General features: G+C 33.7%; 1 protein-coding gene across 4 annotated transcripts in view; it reads left to right on the plus strand.

Moving 5' to 3' along the window:
• Positions 1-201: 201 nt before the first annotated feature.
• Positions 202-14,203, plus strand: part of l(2)gl (LLGL domain-containing protein l(2)gl) — a 98,179-nt gene continuing 84,177 nt past the window's right edge. For 2 of the 4 annotated variants that reach the window (XM_088237758.1, XM_088237760.1), the window contains exons 1-2: positions 202-868; positions 12,511-12,602. In XM_088237758.1, coding sequence (XP_088093884.1) covers positions 847-868; positions 12,511-12,602 — 114 coding nt within the window. In that variant the 5' untranslated portion in view covers positions 202-846. The remainder of the gene's footprint in view (positions 869-12,510; positions 12,603-14,203) is intronic. The other 2 variants (XM_088237759.1, XM_088237761.1) reach the window with 1 other exon arrangement.

Raw genomic sequence — 14,203 nt, forward strand, 5'->3', positions numbered from 1 at the left:
AGGTTTAAATACTAAGGTTTACTTATAATTTCACTTACATGTATGTATATGCAACTTATATGTAAAAGTCGTTAAGTGCCGTTTATTTCAATAAAATAAAATATATATTTTTGACAGTTGGGTGATTGTACTCCTACTACACCACTGTGACATGGCGTCAATGATCAACTATTTATGTTATACGTTGGCAACATTGTAGTTAGTGACTCACATTTCGCGTTTGTAGTTGACGTGTTTGTAGTGCTGTGTCGGTGGACGAAATAGTGTTTTATTCCATATTCGGATAGCAAAAATAAAGTGTAAATTGTTTTTAAGGTTTGTTAATTCTAAATCTGCTTACTAACGAAGGGAAACACGCGAGCGGGCGACAAATCCGCGTTCAAGTTTTATTTTGTATCTGTCAAGCAGGCGTTGTCTGTTGTCTGCGAGACGACCGGCGAGGAATGCCGAAATTATTTAGTCGCTTTTCGACGTAGTTTTATGTTAAAATTGTTTATAAAGTGTAAAAGTTTGAGCGGCGGGTAACTGTGCTATCGCGGCTGTTCCGGAGTTGTTCGTCCGTGTTGTTTAAGTGTTTTTTGACAACATGTAAAGTGGTTTGACAGGCTTGTATGGTGCGCAATGCTCTGTAACTGTAAATGTTTCGAGGCTATTTTGAATACAACAGACAGCCGTTCCTACGCGAGTCTCTCGCACTGTCCTTCCCGAGAACCCCGAGCCCCCTGAGCCCATTGTGCCTCCCGTCCTCCGCCCACTGCCCATCCCCGCCGGGAGAAAAACTCGGATCCTTCCGTTTGTTTCGTGTTCTCGCCTCGAACATTGTTTCTGACGTTTGGTAAAATCTTAATGCCTAACAAAATTAACACGGGTTAGCATTTTCTTGTTATGTGTCTTATGGCATGAGATTGTCCTCTTGTTATGTTGGGTTGATGGAGCTTTCTTTCTATCTTGTCTTACTGTATAACCTGTAAGTTGTAAAGCATGCATTCTATGTGATTATTTATATAACCCGCCTCTTCTAAAACACTACCGTAAGGCATATAATGTCCTCCACCATATAATAAAATAAAAATGAAAGGTACAGCATAACCTTCATTCACTTAACTTTGAACTTTTAAAACCATTTCCTCGAATGAAACAAACGTTGAAATTACATTATATTTTATACTTTTACAATATCACAATGAGAAACTCTGTCTATGTTGTCGTTCTCACCTGTTGCTAAAAATTTCAACATAAATACTAGGTTTTTAAATGTATTTTAATTAATTTTTTAACCCCTATCTTGGCAGAATGAAAAATTATTTTTTTACACATTTGATAGCTGAAAAGGTTTCAGAATCGTAATTTTTTTTGACACACCAATAAAAACTATTTAAAAAAATAACAAACTTTTTTATGAATGAAAAAATTTATTGCAATGGGAAATTGGGTATAAAGAATGTTTTCTTATACGCGGTAAAAATGAGAGCATTCAATTGTACTGTGAAATTTCTTGAAAATGTATGAAAAAAATTATAAAAATAATTTTCATGAAAACTAACTACTTTGAATGTCACTAGTTATTCCGAATCAAGCAATGATAGGTGTTGTGATACTTTCCCGGTTACCGGAAAGTCAATCTACCCTACCAATCAGGACAACTCTCCATAGAGAACTTTAGACGTCACAAGCGTAGCAATTTCAAAATCACAAAACTTAAAAAAAAGCACCAAACTTCCTCATTGCGATGCTGCAGTTAAGAATGAAAAATATGGTAATGCAGTTTTAATTTAACACAGTTTTATTCGTGTTTTAGTTCATGAGAAAAAAAACATTTTTCTTGATAATGTATACTTTACGATACATTGCCAAGAAAGGGGTTAAATACTTTATAAGATTATTCTTTTTAATTCTCAGATAATAGATCTAGTAAATTTTCTATCGGAGTATGAAATTATTAGGAGCAGATATCTGAACGAGTGTTATTCACTCGATGACTAGTCTCGGATAAAAATCCTGAAAAAGGAATATTGATAATCTAGTAATAAATTCTGTGGATAATGTAAATGTAAAGTATCTCGGAGTATACATTATCCATGTATACCGTTCTTCTATTCTAATGAAAGGGAAATTAAAAACATACAAATTCTTCAAAATAAGAAATTTTAATATAAATTGCAATGTTATGAACTAACTTAATAAAGCATAAATAAATAAAAAACTGATCGCCTTACCTTAAATGCAACAAAAATAATCAAAAGCACCACAATATTGTAGTATTACTGGGTGTGAAAAGGGAAATGACAATGATCATGAAATTAGTAATAGAAAGTAATGCATTTTTCTTAAGGAAGTATCTGCCTAAGATAAAATTCATAAATATTTAAGTACTTTCTCATAAACTCGATAAATTAAATAAGTACTCTTCTGAATTTCTACCTCACAATACTAATATGTTTAAAAATGCTAGTAGGCCTTTGGCATTCTGTATTTCGGTTGAATAATTCATTTCATTATCATGTTTATTTACAATTCAGCATAATTATACTTCCGCCCACAAAATCCTTCCGCACTGTCAGCTATAAGTGTGTCTAGACCGGACTGATTTATTACATTCAGAAATGTCTTATACGCTGACTATTCTAATCTGTTATGTTTATGTGAAGATATTCTAGTTGACAAATCGATAGGATCATTTTAATTTGATTTGTTTAAAAAACGTTGTGTCTTTTAGGAAATAATGCGAATAAATACACTTTCCTATGATTTTGTTGAAATATAAAATATAGTTTGATTTTTTTACATTGCTCTTTCCGGAATGTTTAAATAAAGCAACACCTTTATGTACAAATACTTAAAGATCATCAATATTTTTTCACCAGAAGGCAGATTGCAATAGTTGTAGTCGAATCATAGTGACTGTCTCACAATACTGCAGAAACGGCGAGAAAGGGGTGACCCGATAGAGACACACAAGATACTCAACAGTCACTATAGCTGCCCAAATTAAGATTCCATGTTCAAGCTTAAACAAGATGCTCGTCTTCGAGGCCACAGTCTCAGGCTGGAGAAAACAAGATTCAATCTAAATCCGCGGAAGCATTTCCTGAGCAATAAAAGGGTTGTTGATGGTCAGAATAAGCTCCCACAAGAGCTGATGTGTAGACTCAATGGGTTAAAAAATGTACTAGATTCGCTGCGGAAAAGCAAGTGTGCCAACAGCTAACTTTCAATAAAATAGATTTAAGCATATCGGCTTTAAGCTGCTCGCATAAAATTAATGCAATAATAATAATAATAAAATTACAAGTACTTAAATATTATTTCTCTTTCTACACTCAGTGGTGCATAGGACACTGCATTGATATTCCAACTGCAGTGTATCTGAATTAATTTTGTTACTTGGAAGGTAAGTTGATCAGCAAGTGCCTATCCATGAACTGTGAATAATTGAACAGTAGGTGACCTTTTAAACTATTATTTCACTTCCTCGCTGCTGGGAATTGAACCCGGGATCTCAAGCATGACAGGAGAATGTGAAATACGACGTGAATTTATCTCCGCTCGATTTCCTTTTTCAGGATTGAATCGAAACCAATCACCCGAAGCTCTGGATCTACACGCATCTGTATTTTCTTGACAAATCCGCGAGGCAGACAGAGTTGAACTTATCTACCTGTAAAATAAAATATTTCTCAATACAGGTGTTATTTAGACACATTATTGTGCTCGAGTAGACGCTATCTATTTTATTACTTGCACTGTTATCTATCCCTAGTACACAAGTTCCAATCGAGAGATAAGGAGTGTTTCACTTCAACTTTATGAAAATGCTTTTCAATTTATCGCTGTAGCACTTGTATAGCAGGTATCTGATTAGTTGATATCGCGTACAATCATATTATAGTGTCTACCCGACTACACGAGCACTCCGAGTAACTACTAAACATTAATAAACCAAACAAATATAATATTTTTGATGTTGCTTAACATTTTGGTAAAATATTGGGTTAATATTTTTAAAATTTATTTATTCATATCTAGAGACATATTACAAAAAAAAAAACATATCCCTAACTCTATGAGGTCAAGTGCCCTGTGTTCAGTTGGAATACGACATAATGGAAAGTAGAAGCATGCATTTTATGAAAGAAACATAAATCAAAATAAACATAATATTTTTCAGATAGTTTTAATATTAGTATTTATACAGGATGTTCTTTAAACCCTGTCACATCCGAAACCACGATGATCAGTATGGGCAAGAAGACATGTTGGCATATTTAAAAAAATATTTAGAACAAAGAAAATTTGTAAAAATTAAATATTAAAAATAACAAATGGTTGCTTACTTCTGCAGGGGAGAAGCGAGGGGGGCGCGGCCGCGTGGTTAACGGTGTGTCAGACTGCCCCCTCCTCGTTTCTCTCCTGCAGGAGTTAGCAACCATTTGTTTTTTTAAATATTTTATTTTTTTAAATTTTATTCGTTCTAAAAAAATATTTTTATGTGCCAATATGTCTTCTTGCTCATACTGATCATCGTGGTTTCGGATGTGACAGGGTTTAAAAAACACCGTATATATATGAGTATTTGTGCATATTTTTAAAGTGTTTATTTAGATAGTTATACAAAATATAAATTTAAACATTTAGTTATACTTATAGTTATACTAACTTAAGGGCTCATGACCTCCATATATCAATCATATATTGGTTTTAACCTTTTCCTCAGCATGCTAATTTCTACTAACACAACTTATAAACCTGGTATAAAGTTACGCCTAGACATAGTGGTATGTGCATAACGGAATGGTATTCCCACCCATATTCTACCAAAATGCCCAGGCGTAACTTTATACCAGGTTTATAAGTACGCCCCCATGTTTTTAACTGTTACTACTTCTTTGATTGAATATAATATTTAACAATATTTTCTATCTTCGTAGACAAATTTTGTGTACCCTGGCGGTACTAATATCAATATTTAGATATTTTCAACAGAGATGAAGCTGTTGAGAATATGGAATTCTAGGCATTTATAGGGCTTATGTTCTGTCATGTGCTGGGTACTTAAGCTTTGCTTTTTCCCTTTTTATTATTCCTTAAACACAAAGCATATACTTATTACTTATGTACCATAGAAATAAGTATAGTGCATACAATGCTGTATCATTTCCAGCTAATAATAATTAATATGTTTGCTGTTGTTGATAAATATGTTCTTATTTAAATATTTACTGTCTGCTTGTTTTTTTATAATTTGGATGTCATTATTAATGAATTAGTTTAGATATTTTAAAAATATTTTTTCCTTAAAATTATGTATTTCTTATGTAGATGTAATTTTTTAATATTTTTTTTAAAATGAAATTTATGTATGAAGCACTTACGTAGTTTATTTATTAAAATAAAAAATAAAACAACTTCGTTTTTCACCACTTATTTTTTATTTTTACTGACTGGTTTCGAAGCTACCCAAGCTTCCTTATCAAGGTAAAATATAGTATTGGATCTACTACTATTTTATAATTCTTTACAGAAGAGACAAATAAAGTTTTTTTTTAATGAATAAAAAAATCTCACACATATCGAGCCATAATCGGCAGAAAAACGTAAGCGACAAATAGTAAATTGTGCAAGAGGTGTTTTTATATTTTTGTTACTTTATTTTATATATATATTTTTTATTTTTTTTATAATTCCGTAAATGGGATTTATAATGGTTGGTTATTGCCAATACTGAAATGACAGCCACATTGTTTAAATCTTACCTTCCGCTTTTAAGATAGTGGCGGTAACGCTGTTTTGCCTATAGCTCCGACAGTGGTGCGAGCTAGCGTAACTGCCTACATTGTCGTCGGTTACGTTGTTTTACTTAGCTTAAAAAATACGTCAACATACTATTTTTATTTTTTTAGGAGTGGAATGATTTTTTTTTATTTTTTTTATTTATTTACAATTTTTAAAAACCCGTTAGGGTTACATTAGAAATTTTATATTGTCTAGTCATTTTATGTCTCGTCTAGTTCAGTCATCATGTGCTTTTTCAGATTGATTTTAAATTTGTCTCCAGTAAAAGTTTTCAAGTAGTAAGGTAAGTCGTTGTAGTGTTTACGTCCATTATGTAGTATTTTTGACTTTTTGTTATAATGGCCGATGTTTTCTTTTAATAAATAAAAATAAATATCCTTAAATGTGGCAGGTGAATTTTAAAGAGCTATGATGTTTCCTTAAAAAAACGCAATTCGCCAAAAATGTCGCTTACGTTGTTCTGCCGATTATGGCTTGATATGTTTTGTTTTGGCGTGTTTCCTACATAATTGAAATAAAAAAATAAAATACGATATTCTTTATTATTATTATTTTTTTTAAATTAGCTCTTCTGTAAAATTGCTAAATGTCGTTTGGGGTAACTTTTCCTTTCCAGCGTCGTTATGAAAATAATAAGTCAAGTTTCCATATCGTTGCTCTAGATGTGACACCTCGTAACTGCATTTTTTTATCAATCTTAAGTGTTGATGCAAAAATGTCCGCAATTTTTTTTCCATATTTCTGGTGAGGCCTTCCTTGTGTGTACGGGAGGCTTCTTTCACTAAAAACCGACCGCTATTGACCTCTCGTAACTAGCCTTGCTAACACTATATACGGTAGACTTCTTCTCCTGGAAGGTTCACATCTTCTACTTGTTCAAACAACGAATGTCTTGAACAAGTAGAAGAATTTGTGTATCTGGGAGGTATGTATTCAAGAGACGGAAGAGTGGAAAAAGATGTTGAAAGGAGAGTGAATGCGGGCAACAAAATGAACGGCGTACTAAGCAAATTAATTGCTAATAAAAATATGTCAATCGAAGCTAAACTGGCAGTGCACAACAGAGTTTTAGTCCTAACACTTATGTATGGAAGTGAAACATGGAACTGGCAGAGGAAGGATGAAAGCCGAGTGAACGCGGTTGAAATGCGACCTCTTAGACGAATGTGTGGGAAATCAATGTATGACAGGGTTACGAATGATGAAATCAGGCGAGAGTGTAAATTTGAGTCTAAAACCGATAATATTAAGAAAGGGTCTCTGAGATGGTTCGGTCATGTAGAACGAATGGACGACGAAAGAATGGTAAAACAAGTATATACGGTAAGACGTGGCATGATCAGATAAACCAAAATCTTAAGTCTAGTCATGTCAAAAGCAGACAGAACCGAAAGGCATGTATGACAAGAATGTGGAAGAAGCTAGGAATATACTCTCTGCCTACCACTACGGGGAAATGGCGTGATGGTAGTAGTAGTAGTGGAAGGTGCACTGGGTTGTATATACGAGGTATCACATCTAGAGCAATGATATGTTTAGATTAAATATTTAGTCGAAATTGTTAAAATTTTCAAATACGATAAGATTCATTACTAAATTTTACCTTGATAAGGAAACTTGTTTAGCTTCGAAACCAGTCGGTAATAAAATAACTTGCTTAAAACAAAGCTTTTTAATTTTAAGTATATTTCGTGTTAAAAAATTTTGGATTAGTAGTGGGTGGGTACATTACAAAGTGTTGTAAACTGTAATAAAATTATAAACATTAAAATTATGTTTTGAATTTGTTGTCACGGTAGGATTACATATCTATGTTGTACTATTTATCAATAGGGAAAATCAAATACTATCATGAATTTTTTTTATTTTATAGCAGAAACCATTTATAGCCACACTCATCTCAGCATAATGTTTACTAAAGGTTATGTTATCATATCATGTTGGGAGGCTTATTTCACCGCTCCCACCACAATGTCATTCCTAACATCAAAGTACTACAATTATCTGCTGAATATCTGAATTTTCACCCGGTAAAAATATTATTATTTTGGTCCTATTTTTGTATTTATTTTTCTGCGGAAAAATATGTTTTCACATTTTGATATTGGATAACTTTATCTGTTCTCAATTTTATTTATTGCTGTTTTGAGAGAAATTATTTTAATAGATCGGGTAGTATACTGCTCTCGTTAGCGAAGAGGCAGCTTTTCAACAAAAATAAATTAAATATGAGGTAATGTTCTAAAATAAGAAATTTGGAATCATTTGATATAAAGCAATAAGCTGGAAAAAGTATCTATATTTAATTACGAAAAACAGTATATAATAATTTTCAAGTTTTTAAAAAATTAGTAGTAATTCTAAGCAATAACATAATCTTGAGATTCATAATCAAAAACGCAGCGTAGATATGACACGTACTGATTTTATGCTCAGAAACAATTGACGTACTGTTTTTTTACTAATGATTATTTACAGTTCTGAAAAAATGCATAAAGTTGATAAATATGTATCTTTTTTGTGTGATTCCGTGTAAGTTGGATCGTTCAGACGATTCGGCTACCATTGCAGGAGCCATCTTCAGGGTAAACTGAGACTGAGGTGACTCCTGCAATGGTAGCCTTAACATCGGAACGAATCCTACTTACACGGGATCACCCCAAAAAGATACATATTGATAACAGTGACCGTAAAAACCTACGCACCTATTTAAAGTTGATAAATACTCGAATGTGTCATATCAAAATATGACTTGCATATAGCTACCTTTTTGCTTATGGGGGCAATATTCTTAGAAACTTTTTCTCTGGCAGTAAACAATTAATTTTATGACTCACCAGTCAGCTTATTCTGTGTCCGAGCGGATGAAGAATACAGTTTTGAATTTATTTCGAAAGAAAAATTACCTTGATAGTCTATTAACAAATGATTTTAAAAAAGCACCGCGTTGAACATGTTTAGAAAAAAAATGCTAAACCGTTTTTTTTTAAAATTATTATTTTTTCTTTTCATCTTAAAAAAATCCCACAAAGGCATGGCATTTTACTCCGTAACTCTGGGCCCGTATAACAATGGGAAGTAAACAGTTATTTCTGTATGAAAAATAGAATATGCGTACAATTTTTTTAAACATGTTCAATTACAGGTTACCGACGAAGATACTCGTACTTTAAATTTTTATAAAAATATAAAAAATTTCGTACATAAATATTTTATTTTATAGACAGTCGAAGATAACTCAGTTAACTTCCGATTGTAATTGCGCCCCCCAGGGCGATGACAATGGGAAGTTAACAGAGCTACCTTGAACTGTACAGAGTAAAACCGAATTTTACTAATTAAAATTTGTATATTTTTATGAAAATTTGAAGTATGTTAAGATATACTACTGTAGATAACTCTGTTAGGGTGATTCTAAACGAAAATAGGAAACTAACTATTCATAGATGGCGCTTTTATACAAAAAAATACTTATCTTATTTTTTGTTTTGTACACCATTTTGTGAAAAGGACCAAAATTATATTGTTATGGTATTTGTTACAATCAATATTGTGTAAAGTTTCCGCAAGCCAAGTTTTGTAAAATTTCCATTGAAAATGAACGTAAAAATGTCATTTTTCAATAAACAAATAATAAAAGCGCCATCTATGAATAATTGTTTTCATATTTTCGTTTAGAATCACCTTAACTTCTCATTGTAACCGAGGGCGAAACTCAGACACGAAGGAAAAGTTGTGGCATAATAAATATTCACAAAACAAATGTTATTTGGCATTACCGCATCCCTTGATTTGTTTTTGATTTTCTCTATTCATAATTAAGTACACATTTTGTATAATATGCATGCGTATTTTAAAACTGTATTTCAAGCAACCATTCTTGAGTTTGACTCAGTTTTCTCCCCAACTAACCGTAAGCAAATGTCTTAAAATACATTTTATCTCCATTCCAATGCTCCTTTCATGGTCGACTTTTGTTGTAGAAATTGTGCTTAGTAAATAATCTGACCATTCCTAATTCAAAATACCTACATAATTTTGTCGGCTCTATACATCGGTATTTTTTCTACCTATCCGCAACTTTTATTGGACACGAAGAAATGGTGATATTTCACTGTCCCCGGACTGGCACTTGAACAAATAATCGAGGTACATTGCATTTGGTGTATCTACCATTGCGATGCCCTACGCACCACTGTGTGCGTATAGGGAAAATATGACTGTAGAATTTGTTATACTCGCATTAAAGAAATATATTTATTGATTACTATCCGAAATCTGTGATTAGAGCTTTTGATTGACATGTAAAAAATCACCCGCGTTGACTCTCGATAAAATGGATGTTTTCATGAGACGCAATTACGGTATTGCATTATAGCTAAAACAATATCGTGTATATTGCCGGTGACGACATTCGGATTAGAAGCCGTGTCTGTGACACTGAAAAGCAGCCAGAAACTAAAAAGCACGCGACGATCCACGGAAAGACAGATGCTCGGTGTATGTCTAAGAGACTGATTAGGGAATAATGAAATAAGTCGCCGAACCGAAGTCACAGATATCACGGATCGTGCAGCAAAATTAAAATGGCAGTGGGCAGGACACTCGGCGAGGCAAAATGACGGCAGGTGTCGGAAGGCCACAAAAAAGATGGGTCGATGACATTGGCTCGATAGCCGGTAAAACGTGGATGATAGAAGCGGGTGATAGGAAGGAATTGAGACGTTTGGAAGAATCCCGCAGTGGAGATAACAAGGCTGAAGAAGGAGAAGATTATAGCACAGAACACTCGGGCTTGAGAAAAATTATCTTATTTTTTCGAATCCAACCCTCCATACGTGAGTCAAGCGTCTTAGCTATCACACCACAGGGGCCGCCATGATCGTGGAATACTTATGTAGTTTTTTTACTGCAGTATTCTATAGTTCCCCAATTGTCCCTTAAATCCTAAGACAGTAATAACTGTCGGGATATGAATTATCAGGTGCGGTTATCCGCTTCTTCACCGAGGAATGTTAAACGCGAGAAAAAAAACCAAGCAAAACCACATTCCGAAAAAGGAAAACTAATGATGTACTAAGCTTGTGTTCAAATCGAATTGAGCCACATGATCGCCTTCTGGAAAACCGGTAACAAGATATACATAACAAGGATACAAAGACAACAAAATAAAATAATTAAACTAACATACAACTCGCGCTGCTTGACCCCCATGACAGAACTGTACCAAAAACAAGTCAGGAGCTCAATCACAGATAACTATCGACATGCTAAAAAACGTGCTAAGTATTTGAGCGATCACCACGAACAATCATGAACAGGCTGAAGTTAAAGCGGTCGCGTTGCAAAACGAAATTCAACTTCGGTCAGTTCAAGAGGATTGGTTGAATCTCGCACAGGAACTTATCTATGGCGTTTTGCAACGCGACCGCTTTAACTTCAGCGTGTTCATGATTGTTCGTGGTGATTGCTCAAATACTTAGCACGTTTTTTAGCATGTCGATAGCCATCTGTGATTGAGCTCCAGTTTGACATAAAATGCTTGACGAAAATTGAGACGGTGAAAATTGTACACAAAATTGTATCGGGAAACATACAAGACGGTGACCTAAGTGACGCTAAAAAACAAACGTGGCCATCTCCAGCCACCGTTATTTTTGAGATTTTTGGTTTATACGACTGCTTATATTATTCAGTTAAAAATAGCTATCTACTTTACTTATGATTAGGAAACATTTTAAAAGCAACTGAAACTCACATGGTTATATGGATCGACCAGACAAAAACTTGATTTACTCAGTTTCACTTAAAATGTAGATAGCCACGTTTGTTTGTCACATAACATTACTAACTACTATCGACGTGCTAATAAGCGACGTGATAACTATTTCTCACCATGGTTGTTTATCGTATTCGCGATCACAATGGAATATCCGTGAACACCTAATATTAAATGTCAAAATATTTACGTTTCGCGACGTATAATCCTGCTGCATAATCACATATTTGAATTTCATTGGTGTAAATATGGAAAATATTTCAAAACTGCTATTTTTATTGATTGTAATTTAATTTTAACTTTCTTGTATTAGATACTTCTTACTATTTAGCAAATGCAATATAATATTGTATTTTTTTAATAATAAACGCCGATTTTTCGCCAGTGAAATGCATTTATTTACGAGGAAAACAAAAAACAAACCGACACACGCGTTGGCTTATGACTGCGATAACTTAAGCATGTTTATCATTGTTCATTGTGATCGCTCAAATGCTTAGCATGTTTTTAAGCACGTCGATAGTTATTTGTGATTGAGCTACAGACAACGACAACATTACCACATTAAAAATCCGAGACATGTGCAGGACAGTGGATTACAGACTACAATGGATTACCTTAATACTTGAAAAAAAACCTTGTAGATAAATTTGAAATCAACCTTATAAAGCACACGATGACTTTACTAACCGGACGAGACATAGCATGACTTGACCTCATAATATTTGTGTATTACGGGTTTTCAAATATATTTTTTTTAAAACCAGCGAGACTTGCTCGTAGGTCTGTTAGCGACATATTCCGGCAACCGCTCGTATTGTGTTTTTTCTACGCGACGTGCCACATGAGCCAATGGCCGACGTGTAGAGCCGACGGTATTGTAGAAGGTAGACCGCCGGGAGACGGAGCGGAGGAAGTGACTTGTGCGCTGGTTGCAGGTGACACGATGCTGAAGTTCATCAGGGGCAAGGGCCAGCAGCCCTCGGCCGAGAGACTGAAGCTGCAGAGGGAACTCTTCGCTTTCCGAAAGGTCAGTCATCTTTACATCGTCACACCTGTATCCCTAGTCATCTAATGTTTTGATAAATATTTTCTTCATTTTTAAATCAGCGTTGCAAGAAAGGCGTCCGGAAAATAAAACGGTGCGGTGTAATGTTCCTGTAAGTTTCCTGAGATGAGTAAACGTGGTACTTTCAAGAATCCTATTATCTCCAGCAGCATCAAATAATATGTCCACACATAAATTACTGTTCTTCCATTCTTTTTTTTATGTAATGAAGGAGAAATTAAAATATTAAAATTCTTCGAAATAAGGCGATGAGGATTATACTCAAAAGAAATATCTATTTTAATATAGAAAGAATGCTAAACGAAATTGACTTGCTTACAGTAAAGCAGCAAATTAAATCTAATGTAGCAATTTTTAAACATAAAATAATTAAGGGGATGAATAAAATAAAAACAATAATAAAATTTAACCGACAATGTCATACATAATATGAAACAAGGGATAAAAAAAGATTAATTTACCAATAAGGAAAAAAACAGAATCTCAAAACTCATTGTACAAGGGATTGAAGCTGTAAAATGAGTTACTTGAAGAAATAAAGTAAAAATAAAAAATCGAAATATTTAAAATTAATTAAAAAAAAAATGTTATTGAGAAATTTTGATAAAAAAAAGAAATATTATTGAAAGTTTATATAAGTTCTTAAGATGTTATGAACTAACTTTATTAAGCAGAAATAAATAAAATGTCAAATTGCCCAGTAAATGATATTTTTAGAGTGATAAAAAGCCCCAAGAAACATAGCACGATTGTTTGTTGGTGTCTAGTGCATAACATACTAAAAGTCTCCGAGGGTGGGGGTTCAAATGGTTGCTTTTCACGGGTTTCCATGAACATCCCCAAAACGATCAACTTTCAATGAATCTTAGAAAATATAAATCTCACAAAAAATTAACGTAACCGTTTTTGTAGAAATTTTTGTTCGACATTTTTCGCGAGAAATGATAGTTTCGGAGATATTTGTGAAAAGCAACATTTGAACTCATCCCTCTCACCCTTAGCGCACCCACCACCTTCGGGGACTTTTAGTATGTTAGGCAGTAGACAGGGTAGACACCAATAAACAATCGTGCCAAGTTTCAAAACTCCGAGCTTTTTTTCACTAACCTTTTTTTTTTGGTCTAATTTACCTGGGCTAAAACAGAACTACTTTCTACTGGTATTTGTGATGTTTCGATGTTCTTTAAAATCCCTTTAAATCATTTCGAGTCTACAAAATCGTAGATGTAACACGGACTTTTTTTTATATATACACCATATTGAATCGTATATTTGATGAACTCATAGGACAGGTAAAGTTCAATGTTCCGATAAACAAACAACCGAAAAACAATGAATAGCTGTTCATCGATCAGCATAGAATAAACTATGTCCTGAAGGCACCGGTGTCCAGTTTTTGTCGTATCGTAAACTCAAAACAAGATCTGGACTTTTTCGATTTAAGTCTACCACGATTTAAACGAGCGCTAAATAAATAGTACAGATCTTGTCCTTGCGTTGTTGAATGTTCCGTAGTTTCTTTGTCTTGTCTCTAATATAGGGATCTTAGTAAATTTGTAATT

This window comes from Micrasema longulum, unplaced genomic scaffold, assembly GCF_059751315.1.
Source record: "Micrasema longulum isolate JH-2025_06_02 unplaced genomic scaffold, ASM5975131v1 h1tg001779l, whole genome shotgun sequence".
NCBI lineage: Eukaryota > Metazoa > Arthropoda > Insecta > Trichoptera > Brachycentridae > Micrasema > Micrasema longulum.